This window comes from Hippoglossus hippoglossus, chromosome 17 (assembly GCF_009819705.1).
Source record: "Hippoglossus hippoglossus isolate fHipHip1 chromosome 17, fHipHip1.pri, whole genome shotgun sequence".
Taxonomy (NCBI): domain Eukaryota; kingdom Metazoa; phylum Chordata; class Actinopteri; order Pleuronectiformes; family Pleuronectidae; genus Hippoglossus; species Hippoglossus hippoglossus.
In genome coordinates this window covers 22,893,300-22,920,149 of record NC_047167.1, presented here as the reverse complement: position 1 = coordinate 22,920,149, position 26,850 = coordinate 22,893,300, and the positions used below count along the sequence as shown (strand labels likewise).

Genomic DNA, 26,850 nt, shown 5'->3' with positions numbered 1-26,850 from the left:
AGGTAAAGCTTTCAAACACATTGGAATTTCTTCTTCTTCTTCATAGACATGAGGAAACCTTTTTATGCATTACATTTACATCCTGCTGAGACACATCTATCATGTATATTTCTACTTGCATTAGGAGAGAAGTATTTACGCAGTTGAAAGGTTTCCCAGTCAGTCACACTTGGTGGATGGAAGTGCTGCTTTCAGGCTTTGAGACTCAAACTGGAGGATACGTGTTGTTATTGTACAACATGAGTTCACAGCTCATTTGAATTGTGGAGTTCCCCAAGGTTCAAACCTCGGCCCCCTGTTAATCTCCATTTAAATACCACACCTGTGAAATTAATTAAAAAAAAGTTGTTGCCAAATATATAAACATTTACTTATTTTGCTCCTTGTGATTAACACAAGCAGATTCTTAGATTCTTGAAATATGATTAGTATAAAATGGGAACGACCGCAAAGTTAAATCAAATCAAGAAGAACAATTCAGGACAGTAAGCAGCTTTAAACCTTTGTTCACCAAAGATCTTATTAATGGGATGTGTGTGGTGGAAATGGGACCACGCAAAAAATATACTCAATCTGTATTTCTTAAGTCAAGTGTCACCAGATTTCTTTGTCTTGCGGCAAAGATGAACACACAACAGGAAAAAGAAAAACAAAGCACATTACAAAAAAAAGCGGACTTTTCCTTTTTTGTTGCCATCGCTTGACACAGTTTAAAATCTCCAAGAAAATCACACGATGACAAGCAGCAAGGGCAATAAAAGAAAAGGCAAGTACCAAGATTATCATGCAAGTGCTGTGTACCGCGGCATGAATAAGGCCTGAACTTCTGTCAGATTTCACTGACGTGGACCAAGGTAGTTTCTGAGACATCCAGCGATACAAACCGAAACAGAACTTGTCCACGTGTTCCAAGTTTCTACGCTTCAGCGGCTTTGAAACTCCGGAGTCGTGTGGACACCCGGCGTTTCTGTCACGGAGCTGATGCGTTTTAAACGAGAACATGCAGTCGTTGTGTGGATGCAGCAAAGAAGTAGGAATTTACCACTGGATCTTTTGGCCTCAACAATTCCTCCAAATTAAACGGCGGAATACTTTGCTCGACATTTCTTTCAGAAGTGTTTTCAGATTTTATACCTCAGTGGTTAATGTTGGGTAAAGCATGAGAATGGGTAGAATCAGATGGAAGCCATGGGAAAGAGTTTAACTCCTCTGTCTGCGTTTCCTGAAAGACGACTCATGCTGCTGTTTCACTGGGACTCGTCTTACATCTGATATTATGATGGGATTGATTTCTTCCAGGTCAGTTACGCTGACTGGTTTACGTACAGTATTGCAAACATTTCCCTCTTTGCATGAAATAGTTGTTTCCTTTCTTAAATGTTTCACTTCCATTAACACACATCGTCTGTTTCTATGGCCTTATAGTTCTCATTTGAGAAATATGCTTATTTTAAATACCCTGTTTATTTATCAGCTCTATAAATATGTGTATTTCTATCGTTGATACAGTAAAAATAAGACAGTAAGGGACATGTTTTCCATCCTAAAGCCAAAAGCTGTGCCGTCCCTGAAGAGATAAATGGCACCATTTATATTTTATAAATATTTAATTCATACGTGTAACATATACAAGTTAAAATATATACATGTCATACCTCACTCATGTGCACGGCTCCAGGAAGAGCAGGTTAAATGTGCAGTTGGCTTCAAATGTCTCGACTCTCAACGAACTAAAAACACTGCGTCTCTCTCACTTGCACGCCCGTATAGGACAGATCCGAGGGTCCTTTAGGTCCAGTCACGGCGCCTCCACGACGCCTCACAGAGGTTTGTAAAGCTGACACCTGAAGACTGCATTTGTTGTGGTGTCCAGTCCTCACAGCACCGAGGTCTCCGACTGCAGGATGGACTGGGTTCGGGAGTTGCGGTGCAACTGCATCATGTGCTCCGAGCCGTTCCTGGAGGCGAAGGCGCTGTTGAAGCGGCGATCTCTGCTCGGACGACAGTTCAGACACACGCTCCTCCACTTCCTCTTCAGCTCGCCTTGGACCTGCGAGAACAAGTGAGTGGAGCAATGCAGTCATCACATATTTAAATGTTCGGAACAGAATCAAAATATCTGTAGTCATGGCGTCGTCAACCTTTGCTAGTTAAAAGTAAGTTTAGTGATTAAAGCTTATTCCAACAGCAAGGCCAGCCAATGCAACATAAGATATAAAAGGCATCATGACAAATTGTAAAAAAAAATATAAAGAATAATTAAACAAATAAAATAGCAAGAACGTAATAGTGTAGTGTAAGAAATTAGTCGTTATTTGATTTAATAAAATTAAGATTAAGTTAAAAAGACACCATATTCTGTGCTGTGTCATTTCACATCATGAGCTCTTACCTCACTGTTGAGGAAACAGTACAGGATGGCCACCACCAGACCCTGAACAGAGCAACAACCATGAACAGAAAACTTTAGTTTTATAACCATTTTTCACATTTTAAATATAATAAGCAAAAAAAACAGAAAACAGAAAACCAAAAGGCAACTCCTGTTTTTTGGGGCCCCTCTTGCTGCCGGTCGTTCTTACACAGTGTGTCCACAATAATTCCAAGATAAACGGTTGTGAATGTTGAAATTAAGACCCAGAATTCTTTGAAATGATTTTTGCCACTTCCTTTGGCAACACCATAAGAGCAGGGCGTGATCAACCAGCACTTTGATTCACCAGGACAACCATAATAACAAGCAGCAATAGCGTGGTTGAGAGGGACGATTAACACCGCACCTGAAAGGACCCGAGGGCCAGGTCAAAAAATATTTTATAATCTTCTGCGATGGATTCACTGAGCGACGCGAAGACCACGTAGTGGATCCCAAACAGAGGGATCAGCAGGAGAGTGGACTTGGCTAACCTCCTGAGACAGAAACACAAGATGAGCAGAGGTTAGTTGCAGCGTTTAACTGAAACAGATGTGGTGTTTGTTTTGTTACGGCTGTTTTAAAGCTATATAAGTTATATTAAACACAGAACTACAAATTAATTGTAACATATTGTTCCATACAAATAAAAGCACAGGATGAACCAACTGTGTTCATCCCAGCTTCCATTTCACTGGAGGGAGAAACAGCCTCTGACTGGGCGAAGACTCAAAGGGAAACTCAACTGTGCAAGAACCTTTCTTAGGATGCATGCTGGGAAAAAACAAGTTTCCGGCATTTCTGACTAACAGGGCAGAGATGGGGTTTATTTTTCTTGTTCACGCCCTCGCCTCATGTGAGATACCTGTATTGTGATTGGTCGTTGCCGCCCACGTCAGGGCACCTCAGCTTCTGAACCAAGATCCGAATGACGCTGATGAAGAGGATGAAATTCACCTTTGGGACAGGAAGGAAATAACCGAGTTATCACAGCAACTGAGCCTCAGAAACACAGAAGGGTTCATTTGGTTTTTGCCATGTTGAACATTTTCCCACCCACTGAAATCACTGCGTGGGAAGTAAATCACAAAAGTCTGTTTCTTTGGCTTCTTTTTTGTTTCCTTTAAAGCATCACTAACGTTTTGTTCGACTGCTGAACTCGACTGAAAGAAACAGGTCTGATGTGTTTGAGTGACTATTCGCCAAAATAAAAAGTAAGACCAGAGAAAGAGATTTTAAAGGGCGACAGCGACTGTGACATCCAATCATTAAAGAAACACAAAGAGATTGAATACGTTCTCACTTTTAGTATCAATATCTTCTGTTATAAGATGAATACGACACATTTGTATCATAATTCATCTTTGCAAATTGATCTTTACGAAGCACCTGCCGACAAAAGGAGAGTTAATGAAGCTCAACCCACCATAATGGAGAATCCAATAGGTCCATTGATCACCCAGTTGGGTGTAGGGTTGTCATTCCTCTCCCAGCATCTGGGGGCATCATAAAAAACATTAATGTCACAATTACAGTAAACACAATATTTGTGACAGGCTGCTACTTGCTAAAGCTTCACGTGAAAAAACCAGTTTGAATGGTTGAGTCGTTTCCGTTCCTTCATCAGATCTTATGTCCATCTCGTATTGCTTGACCGATGATGCCTGATAGATGAAACTATATTATTTTTATTTCTGTTTGTTCTGGGAAAATGAACTTCATGAAGCTCCAGCAGGGTTTTCCACCAGGATTTAGAAAAGAAAGCAAAAATATTTGGCCGTATAAGCTCAAATTCTAATGCCACTTTTATACTGATCTTCTACCTGATTGTTAACATTATTATTTTTAATAATAATCTAAAATTATTTATAACATATACCATATATATATATAACATATAAAGGTGGAGCTGTATCGTCGCTGTACTTGTTATTGTCGCTGCAGCGGGAGATGAAGCGATCCGGGGATCACGGCTCATACAAACTGCTCAATGCAAATCCCACCAGAGGAATTATTAAGTGTTCTTTGACATGTGGGATAATTCTCTTATTACTTTCCAGGAAAACAAGACACATTTTCATATCTGCCGACGGAACCTCATCAAAAAAAAACGTGATCTGTGCACTTAATGAAATAACAGATGCCGTCCCTGTTGAATACCAGTGTGTGTCTGGAGCTGTCACAGAATGACTGAGAAGATAACAAAATAAAAGTCTAATTAAAACATCAGACAACACGTTGGATGAGATTCCTGTGATACCACATCCATGTAAAATGTCTCGAAGGGCGTGAACAAATCTGAGTCACGTGCTCGTGCTGTTGTCCGCACTCACCCGGTGTCTTCCAGGTAAACCCTCGCCATCGTCCACGCAAAGACGAACACAGTGGGGATTCCTGCAAACAGCCACGACGAAACATTGTTTAAATCCTTATTTTTACTTGAAGTTACAAGGAGATCATGTTTGTTTGTTTATTAATTCGCAGGATTCCGCAAAAAGCGTTTCCTATTAACTATCTAGACTGTGGTGGTTTATATTCTATACTGTTAATCTGTCTCGCCACCGTTTCATAATAAATCCTTTTGTTTCACGTCTCATAATAACATGAGAGATCTCCAACTTGGTGATTCCGTTGCTGCCTGCGTGGAGCGGTATATTCGCTTCACATCCACAAAGTTTTTACTGTCCACGCAGACAGTCAGGCCGAATGGTTTCAGCTGCATTCGTGCGCACACCTGCAAGTTGCATGAATGCAGCTCTCGCTCTCTTCCACTCGAGAACTTGTCTTTCACTCTTCAGTCCATGAACCAATCACTCTGTGACCCCCTCATTTTTTATTATTTTACTTGTTCATGAGGTTCAATAAATAGCTTTTATGCTTAATTTGTGAGTAGGAATAAAAGATAAGGACCTTTCACCCATATGTACTTTTAACAGTTTGATTAATACTGGTTCCACTGTCATCTCCAATTATTCTGCTACTTGAGTAGAGCACAGTGGGTTTACCGAAACCTCTGAGACTGATCCAAAAAACGATGAGCCATAAATCCAGAAGAGCAAAATCAGCTGAAACGGATTAGCTACCCCAGCCGATGAACATGTAGACGATGAAGTGTCTGTTCTCGGAGAAGATGACGACGAGCAGAGTGTGGAGGTACAGACCCTCCACCAGCAGCCAGAAGAAGTTAGCCATGATGAAGTACTGGAAAAATACCAGGCTGGCTTTACATCCAACCTGGAAAACAGAAATTCCCATTAGATGAGTAGAGAATACGACAAGGTTACGGACTTCGTGTCTAAGCCCTGAATCCTTAAATGCTAAATGTCACAAAACCTTCAGCAGCTGCTTTATCAGTGACACAAAATTAACCTCTAGGCAATTTTCAGCACATCTCACTGTTTGTTGGATCAGACGCCTTCAGACATTTACCAGGCAATTATGCTAATTGTCCTGATATGTGGGTACATGTTCCCATTCTTCCATCGGGGGGGGCAATCAACGGGTTCACCGTGAGGATAAACTCTGATTTGTGGTTCACAACATTACAAGCAGTGAGTATAAAGGTCAGAGCGCCTCGACAGAATTCCTGCAAATTACACAGACGCTTCAGTTTCAAAGGCTGTCACATAATTTGAGCTTTACCTTTAAATCAAAATGTCTGCCTCTAACCTGTTAATGAGTATGATACATAATAAACTTGATTCATGTAGCATAGTTCATAACAGCCGCTACGACGTGATTCAGAAAGAGGACAAATAAAAACAAGACAATGTCATTTAAAATCTATATAGTACAAGAAAGGGGTTTTCAGTCCAACTCAATAAATATCAGTAAATGGTTTGCCTGTTTTTATGACGCAGATTATACTGCAACTACTGATGTTTGCAAAACTTAAATGGAAAAAAGTTATGGCTCATTTCTGTAAAACCTCATTTTCTATTTCAGCTGTGCACTAAGCTCGGTTTCCCCCGTGCTGTGCCATTAACACATGAGAGTGTGTTCGCTCGCTCCCCTCGGGACGCGACCACGCGAGGACAGCGGCGGTGACCTCACCAGTGACGGCTGGCTGGAGCACTGCGAGGTTCGGTTGAAGAGGATGTCGTCCTTGACCAGCACGGCCACGGCTCTCAGGATGAAGGAGAAGAAGAGGTTGAGGTGGATGTAGTTCCTGGTGCAGTGGAGCTTCCTGCACAGACGTTACAGGTACACAACAGAAAGGCGACTTAGCTTTGTCACGACAACAACACAATCCATGGTTGGAAGAGCTCTTAGTTCAAACTGAATCTGCCAGTGCCGTACATGTTTCCTGTGCTACTGTAACAGGGATGTTACAGATTGGGGAAGTTCGTCATAATTCATATTTTAGAAAAGAGTTCAATATCCTTCTGTTTTCTTTGCGAGGCTCCTTTCACCCGTCTTAGACTATAGACAGAACAAGACGTGTATGAGGGACCACACCAGTGTGTTTGTATTCCTATGGTAAGGTGCAGGGGCCGGTGCAGGGGCCGGTGCAGGGGCCGGTGCAGGGGCCGGTGCAGGGGCCGGTGCAGGGCCCGGTGCAGGGCCCGGTGCAGGGGCCGGTGCAGGGGCCGGTGCAGGGGCCGGTGCAGGGGCCGGTGCAGGGGCCCGGTGCAGGGGCCCGGTGCAGGGGCCGGTGCAGGGGCCGGTGCAGGGGCCGGTGCAGGGGCCGGTGCAGGGGCCGGTGCAGGGCCCGGTGCAGGGCCCGGTGCAGGGGCCGGTGCAGGGGCCGGTGCAGGGGCCGGTGCTGTGTGTATGGACCATCACCACTAAATTAACGTTTTTTTCATATCTGACTATCCTGCAGAGGCTTTTTAAAACTAATCCCAACAAACAGAAAGAAGAAGAAGAGGCTCCAATCAACATCATTTACATCGAGCATCGTGAAGTGGCAGTTTGCACAGATTAAGTTTTATCTGGTGTAATAGATGTGTAATATGTGGTCTTACCGGAACAGGCAGAGGATGGCGCTCCCTGTGGTGAGGGCGATCAAAGACAGACTGTGACCCAGAGTGTAGAGCGTCTGCACCACCACGTAGAAGACAAGCTGCAGCGGCACACGGAGAGGAGGAGGACGGTTACTGCTGTGTTCTAACTGTCCTCACTGCCTCACACCAGAGGACGACACTGCACCTCTGAAACTCACTGAGCCTTGAAGTTGTTCTGAAACAGTTACAGGTCATAAACTGAGCCTGCAGGTGACATAAAGCTGCAGGACGGAGCATTTACAAATATAACACTGGACAAAAAGCCACTAGATTTTCATCCCTGCAGAGTTCTGGAGAAATACAATTTACTTTGAGAGTTTTTTTTTATCTTTTAAAAGCAAATTTAAGAGTCTGTTGAAAGCAGCTCTGCTCTTTTGATTTGGTTTTATTCATTTGATGAACATACTGTTGTGATGTGCCGTTGTGTTATCTTGTGGGTCTTGTGTGTTCATCTTTATTCAGTCGTGTGTTATGATGCGGTGTCGTCTTTCTATTCTAACCTGCCAAGAGACTGCAGATGTGATAACAACCTTTTCTCATATTTGCTAAAACTGACATAAATCTGGCTGCTCTGACTGGCCACGTCCTCTTGGAGGAGGGCGAGAGAGGGCGAGAGAGCAAGGGAATATGAGGAGAGAGAGAGAGAGAGGTGGGGGTGCAGGACACCACAATGGGTAATTCAGTGGTGCCATGCATGACCCTGAACGAGCGGGTGAACATGGAGGGAGCTGAAGTTACACAACAGCAAAGAGCCAAAAAACCTGGACGCAGAGCAGAGCAGGCGACGACCTTCCTCTGAAAAGCGCCTTGAGATGATGTTTGTTATAATCTGGTTTGAATAAAGTTGAAGTGAATTGACCTGCTTCCCTTCGTCAGGACATAAAAAGCGTTTCTCCGCACAGATGTGATGCAACGAGGCATCAGATGTGTGCAGCCTCATCGAACTGTGTGCGTTGGAGGATCAAGAGAGAAACTGTGTTTTGTTGCGGAGAAAACTTCTGATTCTGGGACGAGGAGGAGAAGAACAGATCAGTTCCTGTTAGAAACAGAAACACAGAGATTGGAATCTGCCAATAAATGTCCTGTGTGTGTGTGTGTGTGAGACATGTCCATCCCATTTATCTTTCATTTATCATATTTAATTACCTCTAAAAAGACACTTCACTTCAGACCATGTGATCTTTACACGCTGCTCTCGTGTCTCGACAAGCAGCTGACGACGTTTTGCAACTGGAACATTTCTCTTACACCCTGAAGGTGGCGCAAGTCTGAGCTGAACAGTGTCCTCGTTGGTGTGAAGGCTGCAGCAGAACGAGGCCACTGTCTTCATCTTCTGCTTCTCTGAGGTTCTGAGGAGGCGGCTCCCGAGACGTTAAAGTGATATAGATGGAAAGATGCCTCAACATGCATCCAGAAAACAAACAAAGAAAAGAAGAAGAATTCTACCTGCATGTAAAACTTGGGTTTATATGCACTTTCAGTTGTACTTGTACATTTCTGTCATTTAGTTTCTCTGCAGTTTTTGTGTCTGGACCTTTAATCTGCTTTAATTTTCACTTCCATGTTCAAAACGTTTTTACCATCTCTTCATGAAACGTCTCTCTCAGTTCATCTCTCAGAACAGCAGGAAACGATTGAGACATTCACATTCCTTTACCGGATGACGTCCACCACACGTTACAGTGCAGACCCATCGGTGTGTAATGTGAAGTGTGTCTTCGCCCGCAGAACGTTTCTCATTTGTTTTTATTTTGTCTGAACTGGAAAAGCTCAAGTTGATTCTCGGACCTTTGAATCTCCACCCCTCGCCTGAAGGTTCCCGGACAATCTGCTGCTGCTTCTTCACAAGAGAAACACAAACTCCAGAAAATGTCCAGACACTATTTTCAGGACGAGTGCAGACAAAGAAGCCAGAAAGAGAAGGACGGATAAAGAGGCAGAAATGAAAGTGTGAGGAATGAGGAGCCAGACAGAAGAGCAACAGGCAGACAGTTAGTTGAACAAGCACAATGGGTGATTCAGAATACGACCACGTGACCCAAACTTCCCCTGGAGCAGTGAAAGAGGAGGGAAGCAGCAATTATCATCATCGACGAGGCCAAACAAGGCCGAGCGTTCCCCCTCACCAACACCTCTTCTCCTGCTCCCTCACTGAAATGTCCCCAACACAAACAGCGTCTTCCCCCGGCAGCACAGTCAGGACACATGCTCAGGTGAGACGCTGCTCGGACTTTGACAGCAACAACAGACCGAAAGAGCACGAGGGCGACAGACGAGGTCTCACTGTACCTTGTCCTGGCTCGTGTCCGACTCACACACACTGCTGATGTTTGGGAAAACGTCCGACCATCCGGCAGACGAGCAGTTCCTGCTGATGTTCCCTGAGGGAGAAGAAGAGGAGACGCACAGCGGATGATCTCCCGACACCAACGAGACCCGTTTTACTGAGCTACCGCTTTGGTTTAAGGATTCAAATGATTTCATCAGCGACTGTCAGGAAGTGACCACACTCCGAGGACACCTGACACAATGACTGTGTCCGAAATCCCTCACTAATCACTGTGTAGTCCACCATGTAGTTCACTCATTGTTTCCCACAATGCATTGTGAAAAGCAGCGTTCAACCGACGGTCACTAACCGAGCAATATGTACCATCATGCATTGCGCTCGTGGCGGAGTGACGAGAGGAGAGAGAGCAGCAGGAGCAGCCCGACCTGTCGTAAGAATGTAAATACGAGTGTAAACATTTAAAGTAAGTTAAGTATGGGTTAGTGAGTGGGGGGGGGGGGGACTTCAGGGGGTTCGGATCTGTCTCAGACACGTTGGCTCTTAACAAGCAGCCGGGCTCTTACATCATGTTTAGTCATTGACGTAAATCAGAGCACGGCTCAGAGAGGAAATCCAAACTGCCATCTGGTCACTGGCTGGAAGAATCTCATGGGTTCGGGGGGGAATTTACCGACAGCACACATTTACACAGTCAGGAGTTTACTGAGGGTGAATGATGAGGTGGAGACTAACGCTCCATCTTAGGTTAAAGGAAGTGGATCCAAAAATCCACCCGTTTAACTGGATTTGTTCCAAAGTGCAGTGAATTCTCCCTCTGCCACAGCTGGAGCCTTCCAACACACTTACGGTAAATCTGTAGCTTTTACGGAAGCTCACTAACTACGAGCAGAAAGAAACGCTGATGAAAACATGAATTTACAGACTTCAATCACTGGAGAAAAAGAATAAACTTCACACACACTCATTAATTAACTGTATTGTAATAATAATAATAAAGGTTTTTACCATTTCTGCCGAATAGAGTCTTGAGGACTCGAGGACAGGGGATGGTGACCGTCTCTCCGATCTCGGCTCGATCCCAACACGCGATGTTGTCCCACGTTCCTTTGCAGCCAGCGACTGTGAAGAGGAAATAAAGCAGCTTCATGAGTAAATGTTTCTCAACCAAACGTAAAACTAAAAGGTCGTCCTCTCCAGAACAACACCGGCATTAGTCACATGATGAAATGACGCGGTAATCCACCTGCTTGGTGGAGGTAAATAAGGTGAATAGGATAAATAAGAATAAATTACCATAATAATGAAAAGATTACTGCACAAACAGCCCTGTGAGCGATTATCTCAGCATGAAGAGCTGATGACAGCAGGACCGGAGACTAACTTGATCCTTTTTAAAACAATTCCACTGCTCGTCATGCATTTCAGATTTTGCATTTCCGAACACCAGAACAATTTGTGCGTACGGCGTGTGGAGGACTTAGCCTCGATCAGAGGAGAGTAAACCGCCACCCACCCTCCAGAAACAGAACAAACACAAACTGCTGCCATAAATAGCTGCTCCAGCTCGTCAGCGTGAGCCTTAATGGGCACAAAAGTGCTGATGGCAAACCGAGCATTCAACAAGGCGTTTAAGCGACAGATGAATGGAGACGTGGGCGCTTGGCCAAATTGAGCCCAGAATCCCTGCAAAAGACATTGAAGAAAAAAATCTGCTATGAAAAGAAGCCTATTAGTTTCAAATAAAAAAAGAGCAGAACCAGAGAAGCAAAACGAACCAGCACGATGCACTGAACTCTCACATCTCAGGTGGTTCAGGCGACATTATCCACAGCGACTGGGCAAAGTGGAGGATTGTTGTTTTGTCAGGTGACACGACGCTGCTGAGTTTAAACCTGCGACTTGGAGGTGAAACACGAGAGCCTATCGTCATCCCCCTTCTTGGGTTTCTCGCATTTTCAGATCAGGTTTCAAAAGATCTTTATCTCTGAAGAAAAACTAAAGTGTTTGGTGTCCCTGTGTCTAACGTGGGAACCAAAGCTTATTCTTGTCGAGGCCCTCCGACGACCGAAAAAAGATTTTCTTTCGGAGAACAGATTCAGAAAAGCGAGCCGTCGAGTGTCGTTCCGAGAGGAGGTCATTAACGGACGAGAGAAAATCAGCTCGGAGAGAGACGAGACGTAGATGAAGGCAGGAAAAGAAAGATGAAAAGGTTGTTTAAAAAAGGAGGATGAAAGTGCAGAGGTAAAGAAAGAGGAAATGAGAATGTGAACTCATGAGGAAAAGTCTTTTCACTGAAACACCCAGAGACACATCTGCAGGGGAATCTTCTTTTTATTAAACTTTGATTTCATGCGGTGAGTTAAACTTCTTTAAATTAACTGCAGACGCTTTTCTTCAGTGCATTAAATGTCTGAATACATGATCTGCAGAGTTTTCACACCCTGCAACAAAAGCTGCTGAACAAAGTGTCGGCTCTGTTTGACCCGTTGGTGAGTGATCGTGACCTTTTGGGCCGTCGCCGCCGCCGCCGCCGCCGCCCTCCTCCTCCGTCAGCCGCTTCACACACTCCAGCTGGTCTCTCTCCACCTCCAACATGAAGTTACAGGTTGGATGCCGGCTGTCAGCCTGCAGGGGAAGCAGAGAATACTGGTCACTGTGTGTGCCGAGTTCAAAATGAGGAGAATATGAGACACTGTCCTGTCCATCGCTTTAGTTCCTTTCTATTTAAGACCCGCCTCCACATCAAGCCCAGTCTATTCTGATTGGCCAGCCGGACCACTGTGAACACAGAACGTTTCAACCTCGTGTTCAGTGAAGGATCATTTCATTTATTGTTTTTGTTCATGTAGCAAACATCAGTTTCAGAGGAAGGGGGGGCGAGAGTCAAGGTACTGATTGACAGATGAATGCAGCGACAAGATAAGCTGCTTAACCGTGTGTGTGTGTGTGTGTGTGTGTGTGTGTGTGTGTGTGTGTGTGTGTGTGAGTGTGTGTGTGAGTGTGTGTGTGTGTGTGTGTGTGTGTGTGTGTGTGTGTGTGAGTGTGAGGAAACGCAGCCAAACGACAAACCCTCCTCCACATTTCTGAATATTGATGTCACTGTGTGCACGTGTGGAGCTGAACACATTAACACAATTACAACATTGATTAGAAGAAACAGTTTTTGACCAAATGGAAAAGTGTGTCAATGTTTAAAGTATTTCTACAAACACATACGTGTTTATTTATATTTTATTAATATTGAACATTGTTCATTCAACGTTGTGAAGTCACAGACAGATGTTTGTGGAATTTGTGCAGCGAGATGTAAACATGAGCCAAGTTACAAACCAGGGGACTTTAAACCCGGAGCCAACACAGCGATCGCTCGTTGTCCTTCTTGCTCTTCAGCACAGTCGAGGACGGACGCTCACTGGTCACTTCCAATAAACCTCGCTCGAGGAGTTCAGTGTCAGACAAATGTCACAACACTCCACAGAAGCGTCTCAGGGACGGGTGGGAACACGTCCGTCTCAGGTGTGAGGTAGAGGAGACACGACCACCGACTGTACGCAAAGCGTGAAACGTATGTTTTTTTTACATTTTCATTGATTCCTCAGAGAATAATTCATGGATCTTGATAAAAAAAACTAAAAACAGACATGTTTAGGAGACTGGTATTTATTTTAACAGTGTGTGATTTGGTGCAGATCCAAATATAGATCTAGATTATACTATTATTATTATTACTTATTATTATTATTAATATTATTATTACTTATTCATTGAATAGAACTTCTCTGTAAAAAACGTCTTGAATCTTGATTTTTGGTCAAATCACTGAGTGTGTGTGTGTGTGTGTGTGCGTGTGTGTGTGTGTGTGTGTGTGTGTGTGTGTGTGTGTGTGTGTGTGTGTGTGTGTGTGTGTGTGCCTGTGTGTGTGTGTGTGGCATCAGAGACTCGAGTGTTTTTCTCCAACGTGATGAGATTCCACACTCGGCCTCCAGTTAGCTTCTCATCTTTCAAACGGGTGTTGAAGGCAGCACAGAGCGTGAGTCAGATGAAAGCCTGCGGTTCGTCACTGGAGAGGAAACCTTTAACACTTTAATCAGATTTAACCTCCAACTAATTAGATTCACATTTCAGACCTCGAGGTGAGGACGTCAGCGGGAGCTTCGTTGTGGTTTCTGTTTCGCTGCTGGATGTAATTAAATAATTGTGTCCTGCCTTAATTGAGTTAACAAACTATAATCTTCATCATGAAAGAGGAATATCCAGAAGTACAAACTGAAAGAGGAGCGATCGTTAATGTTCAACTGCTGAGTTCAGCTGAAAAGGTTTGTGTTGCTTTAACAGTAAGGTTGGTAAGTTGTCTGCGAAACTTTTTTGGATCTGTTTTTAGTTGAAATCCTCCTCACGTCCTGATAGTCATCAATAAATAAAGTGCACGTTCATGTGTTTTGGGGGCGGAGCTTTGACAGGAGGGTGTAGGATGTACTGGTCGCTTGTTTTAAAAGTGTAGCGTGCTCTTGCTAGTTTTTCCTGGATTACCAACCCCAGCTTTAAGTGGGACTCAGTCGAACTTGTTTTAGCCTGGAGTGCGTTTGAAGAGGATTTTATTTTCTTCCATTTATTCAAAGACATTTCTGTTTCTAAACTTGCTTTACGATTGATGACTAAACACCACGACGTCATGAGTCATACCCAAACAGGCCCCGTAAGTAGACCACTTAGTAAACCACCTCACGTGTCCTGACGTTAGCGAAGCAGATCACCCACAGCAAAGATTTCACGAGAGTTAACAGTCCTCATAGGGGCCGCTGTGTTTGTGGGCAGCAAAGATGATTCACAGATAGAAGTCGCACCGATTCCACGGACAGAGAAAAATGTGGTTTGTCTTTATGGCAGTCGTCACACTGCAGAACGCCTCCTCGCGCTTTGTTCACTTTAAAACTTCCCTCGCTGAAAGTCTGAGATGAAAATTGAATTCTAACATGTATTGCAGAAAGACGCGCCTCATCACAGCTTCAGTATCCGCCATCACAATCTTCAGTTTAGACACATTCAAGGTCCAGTGCCTTGCTCAAGGGCAGTCTGCAGGGACGGTAGCAGCAGAGCGAGGGAAGACTGCTGCTCATGTATTTCTCCAGCTGGTCCTTTGGGTAACAAGGCCGCAGCTGCCCCAAATCTCACTCATAGAAATGAAGTCTCAGTTTGATGGAATGCCTGTTGACCTCCGGCACGACTCCGGCTTCTCCATCTGCTTCCGGGTTTCACAGCTTCGCGTCTTCATGATGAGTCGGAGCGAAAACAAACCCGCTGCACTTCCCTTTGCTGCGATAACACAGTCTGCATCCACACTCATTTGTTCTGGACCTGAATAAATGGGCGGATCAAGGAATTTAGTTTCACTTTTTCTGCAGCGCTTCCCACAGAATTCATTCAATCTGTCAATCGTCACTCTCGTGCACAACAGATCCTGAGTTTAAGACAAGTTGTGAGTAGGCCATTTGCGGGTGCGCTGAAGCTATGTAGTCTAACTGTCTGCAGGGACGGTAAAAACTTTATGGGCGACAAGGCGAGAGAGCGCGTCACTAATTGTCCAAGCATGAGAGAAAAAGAACCGAGCCCCACCCGAACAGTAGAGTTTGTGTTATATACACGGTCTATAATGCAAGAGTTGTCCCAAAACCTCATGTCCGTAAGCAGGAGGTGGAAACGTGCACCTGAGCCAAAACCTGCGCGCCAACAACCAACGTGCAACAAAGCACGTTCCCCAAAAACCACATCAACGGTGTCACTCCAAGCATCGTTCAGTGCTGCCACGACAAATACAGCAAGACTAGTAAGAGTTGGACAGATTTCACCAGGCAGGACAGGCTACTCCTCCCAAAGGAGATTATTTTTTAAGGTCATATCGTCCACCCCTGTGATCCCGTGAATTTTTCCATCTGGGAACGCACAGAGAGTGAACTATGGGTTTTCTGAGCAAAACCCAAAACAGCACCAGGAAGTCCAATAAAGAGAATTCACACATATCCACAGGACGCAGGTCATGACCACTGCAGCTGGAAAGACTTGAGAGATGTTTTTGTTTGATTTCAGGGGGAAACAGTTTAAGAGAGAGGGCTGTTTAGCTGATCCTCTTACCCAGCGGGATTTACAGTACAAACAGTCCATCAGCGGAATAATCCCAATTTACAGCAGATTACAAGAAGAGCAAGACGCCACCAGACAGAGCCGTGAATGCGATGAGTGCCTGTGTTGGGTTCCGCTCTGCTGGTCGCTGGCTGCTCATAATGTTTCTTCTCATTGTGTTGATGTTCCTGCTCACGGCACAGCAGCGACTGTTAGGAAGCAGCTGCACATGACGAATCACGGCACAGTGTTTAATCACAGTGGGTCGTGCCTCAGCGTCTCCGTGGCCTAAATACAAAAACACTGGAAAATCTCTCAAGTTCATCTTACTTTAGAAAATAAAAATCCAGAAAACAGATGGACTTGTAAAAGATAGTTTAAGATATAATTCACACTTGGCATGTGTGTCGTTAATGGCCCCGATGAAGTGCAGTGTTTGGACACGTGATGCATTCACGTTCACGTCGTCTTCTATGTCCTCGGTGGACGACAAAACTGGGCCTCCAGCAAGAACATCTGTCCCGCCCGAGCATTTTGAAGATTTGATCGTTCTTATTTCACGATGTTGACCCGCGTCATGGCAACAACATTCATTGGACCACTTCCTCTTTAGCTATTGGTCAACAAAGTAAAAGAACAACATTCGTTCTGTTGCTGTAATGCTTCGTATCGAGCTGAATTGCAAAGCTTTTATTTTGAACTGTCGTAAACTTGGGGCTGAAGATTGCTCAATAGAAATAACTGACATGCTACGTACGTAAAAAATCGCAGCAGTTTAAACTTTTATACATAAATAGAAATAAAGTACATTGAATTTCTTTTTATGTAAAAATTAAAAGATTAAAGATAGAAACCGCTCGATATCGTTAATTATCACGATAAACATCACGATATTTTTCTCTTGGATCTTTGTTCCTGAGTAAAAATCGTGGTTTTAAACTGATGATATATTTTAAACCTTTGTTATATTTCTGATCTTCTTTTAATGAGAATTATATTCTTGATAATTATATTTATACTGTATTGTCGCACAGCTCTACTTATGACAAATTGGATGAGTCACCTGCGACTCGACGTGGGCTCACGAGGCAGGAGGACGGAAACCTGCAGCCGCCGTCCCTCTCATGTGCAAATGTCTTCACTTATCACCGGCCGCCTCGGATACAAGCTCGTGTTGTCAGTTTGATTCTGTGTGGAAAACTCAGACGTCTTTTCATCTTCAGTGTAAAGACAGAATTTTCTTTTCCTGCGAGTTGAGTTTTCTGGCAACTGTGAAATGCTGAATTACTTTGAAGTGTGGTGTGGTTGTTGAGATAAACGTGAAGCTTCACAAAGTTTTACAGCTCACGAAGCAATCACTGACGTCACATTGATTTATATTGTTTGTTATCTATCATATTGTCAGGTCTCGATGAAAAGTGCCTCGAAGTGGATCCTTGTGAACCAGAAATACTGCATTTCGTCGGCGTGCCTCCACCGACCGGCGCAGTTTCCGTCTACACAATTTATTTTTCCAGATTCATACGAGATCCCTGTGACCTTTGACCACTGAAATGGAATCAGTTCATCTTTGAGTCGAAGTGACAACCGATCAAAAGGTGAAGACATTTCCCCCAAGTCGGCCTTGAGGTCACTGTGACCTTGACCTTTGCCCTGTGGCTACTGAAATGAGATAAGTTAATGTTAAAGGATCCCATAATGCGAGGAAGATTTTAGAGGTCACTGTAGCCTTGACCTTTGACCTTGTGGGCGTAACAAAAACTAATCTGACATTTAACTGAAGGAAGCTGAACTTAATATCAAAGCTGCAAAACTGAGTTATCACATAGACATGACATCGCATCACTTCCTGTATCCGTGACGTATATTTATCAGTTTATCCAGTGAATTAAAGCTTCACGTCGCTGCTTCAACTAAATTTCAGTGAGGAAATTATAATCGTCAGTTTCTATCCATCCCTCTGAAGTGCCTTTGAGCAAGCCAGGGAGGTACTGAAATCCAGGAGAATAACCGATGGGTGAGGGAGAAGAGGGAAGCGGATGTGGACTCGTGTCAGCAGCGCTCATCACTCAGGTAATTAAACAACTTTTTTTTTTTTGGGGGGCTGACGTGAACCTGGTGGCAGCTCCGTCTGCTTTTAGTCTCCGGAGGATTATGGGAAGAGGGACAGAGAGCACTTCCACTGTTTATCCTGTGAGGTGGAGCAACACCGGGGGGGGGGGGGGGAGCAAATCAAGTGTGAGGGGCTGGAAGCAAAGAGCTGGAGGGCGGCTGGACAAGAGCAAACAGACAGCGGGAGATTATTCCCACAAAGGATCCCAGTTGATGAACACAAAACAAGTTCAGCTGCCTCTCGTGTGATTGGAGTTAAGAGTTCAGGGCGATGTCTTCAAGGGGAAATGATGCATTAATGAAACAATGAGTCGATTTATAAATAAAAAAATGTCTGCATATATACATGGATATATCATTATTTACAATAGAAATAGGTGTGGAAAGCTCCTTAATATGCATTGAGAAATATAGAAGTGATTCAAAACTCTATATAATCATCTTGTTGTTTTGATAATAGCTAATATATCATATCTGGAATTCCTTGCCTGAGGAGATTAGACTTTCCAGCACTTAGTGAAATAATTACACAAGTAAATAATCGGTACAATTATAGAATTAGCAGAAATACAAAAAACACGAGTTAGGATTGTTTCATATGCCGAAAAGTACCAGAAAGGTCAATTAGCTAATTTTATAATAGAATTTGAAAATTAGGATCAATATAACTTATACTATACTTTTAAAATAAGGATCCTCCACGTGTCACCATGGAGATTTATGTCTTTAAAGTGTTTATTGTAATTACTTTGTGTAATAGAAATGGAGGAAGGAGACTCACCAGGAGCAGACATGTTGAGAAACACAGTGAGACCAGGACCAAACTTCTCATCTTCCAACTGCTCAGGTCTGGAGCTCAGGTCTGGAGCTCAGGTCTGGAGCTTAGGTCTGGAACTCAGGTCTGGAGCTCAGGTCTGGTGTTCAGGTCAGGAGTTCAGGTCTGGAGCTCAGGTCTGGAGTTCAGGTCTGGAGCTCAGGTCTGGAGTTCAGGTCTGGAACTCAGGTCTGGTGTTCAGGTCAGGAGTTCAGGTCTGGTGTTCAGGTCTGGAGTTCAGGTCTGGAGCTCAGGTCTGGAGCTCAGGTCTGGTGTTCAGGTCAGGAGTTCAGGTCAGGAGTTCAGGTCTGGAGCTCAGGTCTGGAACTTAGGTCTGGAACTCAGGTCCAGAGCTCAGGTCTGGAACTCAGGTCTGGTGTTCAGGTCAGGAGTTCAGGTCTGGAGCTCAGGTCTGGAGTTCAGATCCGGAGTTCAGGTCTGGAGCTCAGGTCTGGAACTCAGGTCCGGAGCTCAGGTCTGGAGCTCAGGTCCGGAGCTCAGGTCTGGAGTTCAGATCCGGAGTTCAGGTCTGGAGTTCAGGTCAGGAGTTCAGGTCTGGAGCTCAGGTCCGGAGCTCAGGTCTGGAGTTCAGGTCCGGAGTTCAGGTCTGGAGCTCAGGTCTGGAGTTCAGGTCCTGACTCTCACTGCAGCAGCCTGGACTTCACTTCACCTCCTCTGCTGAGATTTTATTCTCTCCATCGTTTTATTCCATGAGAGAAAAATCCAAACCACAAAAAGGAAACAGAGACAAACAGACGGTGGAGTCCTGCTGCGTCCACTGTTCGACTCCACTGAGCTGAATGTGATCACACATCATCATCATCTGCCTCCAGCTGACGTTCACTGTCAACACCACAGGGACGAGCACAGACACTTCCTGTCAGGACTTTCAAAATAAAACCTTTGTTAGGGGACTCACTGGTAGAGAAGCATGAGAAGAAGAACATTAATAACACTAATACCACACTGGCGGTTATGTTTCCGTTGATTTGTCTTTTTGTTTGTTCCTTCTTTCATTTGTTCTTTTGTTCAATCGTTCATTCGTTCTTTGGTTTGTTTGTTGGTTTGTTCCTCTGCTTGTTGGATGATTTACTTCAGGCCTGAGTCCAGCAGCAGGTTTTAATTACCGCAGGTCACTTGTACAGTTTCAGACAGAAAAGCTGCACCAGCATCACCACAGATCAACCAAACAGCTCGTTCCACACAGGCAGGTTCAGAACAAACGTCGCACAAATCAACATAACGCACGCACACACACACACACACACACGTACATGCACAAGCACAGGCTGCAGGTTTTCAGTGAAATGTCGCTGATGAAGCTTCTTGATACAGAAACCATACGGACACTGTGAGTGTGGTTTCTGTCTTGGGGCAGGAGGAACTTATCTCATCCACTGAGATGAAACATGCTCTGCCACCACAGACGTACACAGGACCGTCTGCAGATATTTACACAAAGCCAGAGGCCATCAGCTTCCCTGCTCTGGACACAAATGTCAACACTGCATTAAAATGTGCAGACAGAAAAATGTAGAACAGTCTCTCTCCTGCCAACTGCTTCAAGTGCTTTATGGCTTGTGTACAAAACCCAATTTAAACAGAGAGCTGGTGCGAGCATACTGGAAACTAACATGTACCCACAGAGGGGACAGAAAGTCTTTTAGTTCATTTGAATCCTGTCTTTGCAGGAAGAAAACCTGAGATCAAGGCGCAGTGGAACACAGATAATGAAAGTCAAATTTAGTTAATGAATTATGAATTCATGAATTATCCCCCTACATCTTTTGACCGTTTGATTCTGTCGTCCTGGGGGAATTAAAATGAACGAAACAGCAGAAAATATCATAATTTTCCTTCATCACTACAAATCAAAACGAGGTCAACAAAACTATTTATTCAAGTCACAGTTCAGAACGGATTTTTTCTGACTTTAATTAAACCAAAATTAGGAGGTGCTGTCTTGTTTTTCTGTTTTCTAAGTGTTAAACTGCTTTATGAACACAGATCTGTGTGTGTGTGTGTGTGTGTGTGTGTGTGTGTGTGTGTGTGTGTGCACTTGTTTTTGTTACCGCTTCAGGACCCTTTTCAGAATAAACACTGACCTTTTAAGGACCAGTAGACCTCATGGGGACCAAAGCCGAGTACCAATGAGGTCAAACTTAATTTGGGTTGGACATGAATCTGTCCTGGTTCAGGTTGTGGATGAGGTTTGGGTTGGACATGAATCTGTCCTGGTCCAGGTTGTGGATGAGGTTTGGGTTGGACATGAATCTGTCCTGGTCCAGGTTGTGGATGAGGTTTGTGTTGGACATGAATCTGTCCTGGTCCAGGTTGTGGATGAGGTTTGGGTTGGACATGAATCTGTCCTGGTCCAGGTTGTGGATGAGGTTTGTGTTGGACATGAATCTGTCCTGGTCCAGGTTGTGGATGAGGTTTGGGTTAGACATGAATCTGTCCTGGTCCAGGTTGTGGATGAGGTTTGGGTTAGACATGTTAGACAGTTCACAGGCGCTGCCATGACACCTAGTGGGGACATGCAGGTCCAGCAAAGTCCCCTCGCCCCCTAATGATTCTTTTCCATCGAATTTAAACACGTTCTCCAGTGATTTCACAGATTAAATCATCTTTATTATAGACGTTGTTAAATCAAGCACAAACTCTACAGGCAACAAATAGGATGAAAGGGTCAAAGGTCAAAGGTGAGTATCCTGAAGGGAACATGGACGACTGATCTCCGGTCGTATGAAACTGTGGTGACCCAAAAAAATTACTTACCTCTCGTAATATTTTGACTTTATTCTAAAAAATTTATCATGACAACTTTATTTTTGCAAAATTACAACTGTTCTGGTTAAATTATTATTTTAATATTCGTAATATTATAACTTTATCCTTAAAAATACTTAATTCTTGTAAATACGTTATTCTCATAAAATCAACATTATGACGTTATTCTTGTAATATTCTGACTTTATTCTTTTAATATTATAATTTTTTTGTAATATTCTGACTTTATTCTTGTAATATTCTGACTTTATTCTTGTAATATTCTGACTTTATTCTTGTAATATTGTAATTTGTTTGTAATATTGTAATTTGTTTGTAATATTCTGACTTTATTCTCGTAATATTCTGATATATATCGTCTCCCCTCAGAGCCTGATACTTTATTGTAGTTATTTAAAATGAGTTTTGTCATTTGTAATAATAACAACATTCAGTTTTGTCTCCAGTAAGCGGGGGAAGTTGGTCGCCGCCAGGTGGCGCTCGGGCTCGCTGTGGCCCCGGTGTTTTGAAGCTCCCTCCCCGCCGGAGCTGACCTCGTTCCCGGCGATGACAGTTTCCTGCGGCCCGATGGAGCCGCTGGTGGCCGCGGCAGGATGTGCAGAAGGAGGGCGGGCTGTCACACTCTCTGCTCGGTATGTGAGGACTCGGCTGCCGGAGTGAATCTGTCTTTATTCTGCGGGAGGAACGGAGGTGGCAGGCGGACAGCGGTGAGTGTCGGAGCGCCTGAGGGCGGAGGAGTTGGTGTTGTGTCGCCGGAGTTTGGTTCCTGTGAAGCGGCTGAAGTCGAACCACCGATACGTGTCACTTTGGGAAGAACGTCACGCAAGACTCTGTTGGAAAATCTGCCTCTTCGGCGTTGCGCCGCGTAAAGGGAACATTTCACGCTACGGAAGCCAGGAACTAAAGCAAATTTCGGATTGAACCCTCGGTGGGGTTTTGTTCGGCGCATTTACAACCGCACCTAACATCACGCATTTCAGTGAAAACATCAACTTTAACAACCGTCCCGCACTTGTTGACAAGCGCCGTCGTGGTCGCAGGGGATTGCGGGGCCAACGGTTGAGGCAGTTTTCCAAGTGAAAATATTACCGTTAAAATTACGTGTAGCTGTTTTGGAAATATGCCGAATTAAAGAGTGAATTCTCCAGATGTGTTCATCTCCATTTTTCCCACTACGCGCTGCTTCCTGTTTTCACGGGACTCAAGGTAACAAGAAGTGGAGAATTTTGCAACGGAGTTTTGTATGAGGTCCAGTCCACAGCTCAGCCTGCAGCCTGAGTGGATGTGAAAAGTAAACTTATGTAGAATGAATAACTCGATCACATCCACTCTAACTAAACACTTCAACTGTTCAAACTAACTAATGTTGATCTTAATTTAGAATTTAGTCAAATTACCTTTCAACCACTAAAGTGAAATAACCAATATCCTCACACGTCACCTCTTATCTTCTCTTTTGATAAACAATTACAATTTTGAGATTGATTTTGATGATTCAGACTTTGTTTGCTTCCTTTCGAATTTCAATCAAGATGTTTTTAATAAGGTTTCTAATCACACCCTGGTTTATTCTGAAGGAAGAAGGAGGATACAGATTTCTCAACCCCTTGAGTCAAAGTGAATGTTCGTCCCAAATTCGATGACACTCCCTCAAACTGAGTTTTAAGATATCACAGAAAAATATAGACCTACTTTGTGAGGCCACCTTGACCTTCTAGCTATGAAAACCAAGTGAATGCTTGTGCCAAATGTCAAAGGATTCCTTATCTGTCGTTCCAGAGGGGAAATGAGTAACAGGATGGAGGGTTCGGCGGGACCAGGCGTCGGGGCGAACGGACCCGTGGCAGCGCCCAGCAGCCCGGTGAGCTCCGCCATGGGGCCGCCCCTGTCTCCACAAGAGCTGGAAGACGAGCAGCAGTCGTCGCTGACGGACGTCTCCCAGATGTGGATTAAGTTTGCCAAGACCTTTGCCCTCATCTTCCCCATCTACATCTTGGGATACTTTGAGTTCAGTTTCAGCTGGGTTCTGATCGCACTGGCCGCGTTGTTCTATTGGAAGAAGAACCACGGCAGTCAGGACTACAGGATAAACCGTGCCTTAGCATTCCTGGAGCATGAGGAGAAAGCAATGAAGAAAAGTTTGCCCACGACTGAGCTGCCACCGTGGGTGAGTCCACCCTCGTTATTACGTTCACAGTATTATCACCGGCTTGTCCCAGTTGCTTTTGTAATTTGACTCCGTTTAAAGCTCCACCTTTCAAGCCTACATATGGGATGTCAACACCGACTGGTTGCCTGCCAAACGGACTGATGGGGCTAATTGAATTAGCTGCCATGTCTTCCCACTGACGATACAAATACTTTTTCCATGGGAAACTCCAGACTAGCACTGGTCTTATTCAAGCCACACCGTTGTATCATTCGGCCGACAATGGTAAACGATATGAGCCTTTCACAGACATATCAGCGTTTATGTTTGCCGATGTTGGCCAATATCAAAACTGCAGGAAATATGTGCATTTATGTTTCTTTTCTAAAAGCGACACAACGCCAGATTCGCTCTCAGCTACTCGGGCTCCCCCTACAGGTGGGATGGGTAATTCACGTGCATTTTTATTGACAAGCTGACGGAGAATAATTTTCTCCAGTGGCTCTGTGGTGATGTCCACAGTTGTCTCCTATCGTCAGCTGTCTCTGGTTGTTGGTGTGTGACGTAAAGCAGGTTGTAATGTTCCAGCACCGTACTCCAGGGTTACATAGTGTAGTTCCAGGCCTCTAGGGGGCGCTGTGGCAATGACAGACCTCCCTTTTATAAGTAAGTGGACTATCGAAATGATTTTAAAGCTTAAAGTATAAAAACTGCCTTGTGTTGCTTTATTTCAGGCTCTATGTATTTGGTTGTACTTGTATTTTTTATGTATGTATATCGGCATCAGTATTTTTTTACTCCTGCACGTGAGGTGTTCACCTGCATTGGGAACTTCAGCTACACTGTAATACGTGTCTCAAGACTTGCCAGTCAGTCTTACCAGATTTGAAATTGGTGACTAACGCTCACATTTTGACGTCAGTCACGAACAGAGGAATGTTTGGGCAGAGTAGCTGCCAACAAACGGAGACAATTAATAGCTGATGGTAGATGGCCGGCAATGTGGGCCCCAGCAGTTTTCCCTTATGTCGCTACATTTGGTCCCACGCGACACAAAACAAACTTCGTTGCTCGTCTCGTGAACAGCCTGTGGAAAGTTGACACATTCCACCCTGAGCTCGACTCTTTATGATGACTTCAATCCCGGCGTCTGCCAGAGGGTGTAGCAGGTCTCGATGAATAATTTACACACGGCCCTGGCGAACCTCAGGCCTCCATAGGTAAAGCAGCAGAGTCATCAAACCTGTTCTAATTGTCACTTTCTGTATTCACCCCTTTGGTTTGGCGTGGTTGCCACAAGGAGAGCACGGTGTGGAGACCCTCCACATGCTGAAGCTGCCTGTCCACTCAATCGAACATCTGAGAATGCATCTGTGTTTCCCACAGGATTAGATTCTGCTCGGGTCGGTAGATCAGCAGGAGGATTTTATTGTAACACATCCACTATGTCAGTCTCCACAGAGGTTGTGCGTTTGTCAAAAATGTCATATTTATCTTCATGATACCAGCCTGAGTTTTACTTGATATCAGATCAGACAGCAAATCAATGGAATGACACATCACTACCATTGACCTCTTTCAGGAAATATAACAGTTTCTAAACCTTCAGTTATGCAGCATTTCCACCTTTACAAACCACACAAATCTTCATTTATCCATTTCTAGTCTTGTGAGTCTTTTACACAGAGACTCGCTGCCTCTGTGATGAAAATGAAAGGCCTCTGTTCTGCAGTGACATTTTCATGTAATCAACGACGATGCAGGAAAAAGTGGTGAGAGGATGGCAGGATGCCAGCCAGACACACATCCCCCACCCATCGCAGATCACCCCATCAACACATCCATTATCACACAGACCTTGAGAGAAGTGGTGCTCAGCAAAAAGCAAAAAGACACACAGCAGCTGCCACGTTTGTCGTGTTGGCAGTCGGCGCGCTTTTGTCCGGGATGTTGCTTGTTTGTTTCACAGATGTTCACAGATGTTTTAATCCTCAAACAACGTGACTTGTGGCATTTGGATGTGACGGTGCTAATTGACAGCTCTTTGTTTGGCTGATCAAAGGGAAATTGAGAAATGGGTGAAAGGATGTCAAAGGATTAACGCGTCCTGACAATCAGCAACTGTGCCAAACAATCAGCAGTGAACTTTGACCCCTGGGACACATTCAGAAGCTGTCAGTGTGTCCTGTCCTTCATACGAGATACTTTATCTTTTTACCTCCGGCAGACTAACCTCAAAACTCAATGATTAGAAGCTCACTGAGTTTATTTTGTTCTTTAACTAAATCCAAACCACACTATCTAGTTTCTGGCCGACACAGTAGTGACATTAAATGTTTAGTCTGTAAAACTTCCAAACATTATTTAAAGGAAATCCCTTGTTCTTCACTGCTCTAAAAACAGTACTTACTAGTGGCAGTACACCACAACTGTAGTTATGGAGCAGCGAAGAAGAAGACTCGATTCCTGGGAAAGGAAACTTGCAGTTGAGTGAAACGAACATACTTTACAGACGTGGTATCAGGTCGGTTTGGTGTAGTTGCCAATGCCTGACCAAGCATTTTCAGCTGTATCGGGGGCATTTCTGGTGAAATAGACTTTTTGATTGATTCCTTTTCCATTTTAGTTAATGACAAATGAAATGTCTGCACTGCTTTCCCTCAAATTCAGAGGGAACAATGAAAGGGATGGGAACTGATAAGATATGTGTTGGTTGTTGGTGTCGTCCCACTCCCTGAACCCAAACACAACTGAACGCTAGTTTAAAGGATTCCTGCTGAATATTGGAGATAAACTCTGGTTTTTAATAACTTCTGAGTGTTTTTAACTGATCTCAGTTCAGCTTCACTCTTCAACTGGAGCTGGTTGTGACAGTTGAAGCTGACTCTCAGTCAGTTCTTCTCACAGGAGATGGAACCCACTCAGCAGAGTCACAGAGAACAGACGTTCAGGGAGTGAAGGAGGAAACTTTCTCCTTGTTCAGAGTCGAATGTTTGAAGCTGCTTCAGGTAAAAAAAAAAAGTTGGACAGTGTTGTTTTAAGATACAAGATTCACCTTTAGTGGCAGACACCATAGAAAACCAATTGTGGTAAAAACGCCGTCAACATGTAAAATCAACAAAATTAACCACATGTGCAATATAGTCCTCACTGATCTGA

The 26,850-nt window shown here is 44.1% G+C and overlaps 2 protein-coding genes across 6 annotated transcripts in view; one reads left to right on the top strand and one right to left on the bottom strand.

The window, feature by feature from the left end:
- Positions 1 to 416: 416 nt before the first annotated feature.
- On the bottom strand, positions 417 to 19,553 carry vipr2 (vasoactive intestinal peptide receptor 2). Of its 2 annotated transcripts, none has more exons than XM_034614250.1 (13): positions 18,720 to 19,553; positions 12,193 to 12,334; positions 10,715 to 10,828; positions 9,709 to 9,800; positions 7,381 to 7,478; positions 6,467 to 6,599; positions 5,497 to 5,647; positions 4,747 to 4,807; positions 3,840 to 3,909; positions 3,279 to 3,370; positions 2,781 to 2,910; positions 2,393 to 2,434; positions 417 to 2,050 (listed from the first exon to the last, which is right to left on the bottom strand). In XM_034614250.1, the coding sequence occupies exons 1-13, from the start codon at positions 18,768 to 18,770 to the stop codon at positions 1,877 to 1,879; spliced, it is 1,350 nt and encodes a 449-aa protein (XP_034470141.1). In that variant the 5' UTR covers positions 18,771 to 19,553; the 3' UTR covers positions 417 to 1,876. The 2 variants fall into 2 exon arrangements, with proteins under 2 accessions (XP_034470141.1, XP_034470142.1); XM_034614251.1 differs by having other exon boundaries at positions 12,214 to 12,334.
- Positions 19,554 to 22,083: 2,530 nt separating this feature from the next.
- esyt2a (extended synaptotagmin-like protein 2a) overlaps positions 22,084 to 26,850 on the top strand; it is a 31,896-nt gene continuing 27,129 nt past the window's right edge. For 2 of the 4 annotated variants that reach the window (XM_034614192.1, XM_034614191.1), the window contains exons 1-2: positions 22,098 to 22,249; positions 23,322 to 23,709. In XM_034614192.1, the coding sequence (XP_034470083.1) occupies positions 23,329 to 23,709 (381 nt within the window). In that variant the 5' untranslated portion in view covers positions 22,098 to 22,249; positions 23,322 to 23,328. Of the gene's footprint in view, positions 22,250 to 23,321; positions 23,710 to 26,850 lie in introns of all 4 variants that reach the window. The other 2 variants (XM_034614193.1, XM_034614194.1) reach the window with 2 other exon arrangements.

Excerpts from the sequence above, each read along its gene's own strand:
- vipr2 (XM_034614250.1), bottom strand. The coding sequence starts at position 18,770 with ATGAGAAGTTTGGTCCTGGTCTCACTGTGTTTCTCAACATGTCTGCTC. Across the intron at positions 9,801-10,714 it reads GACTCTATTCGGCAGAAATG|GGAACATCAGCAGGAACTGC; the intron begins GTAAAAACCTTT and ends CTTCTCCCTCAG. Across the intron at positions 6,600-7,380 it reads GCCATCCTCTGCCTGTTCCG|GAAGCTCCACTGCACCAGGA; the intron begins GTAAGACCACAT and ends ACGTCTGTGCAG.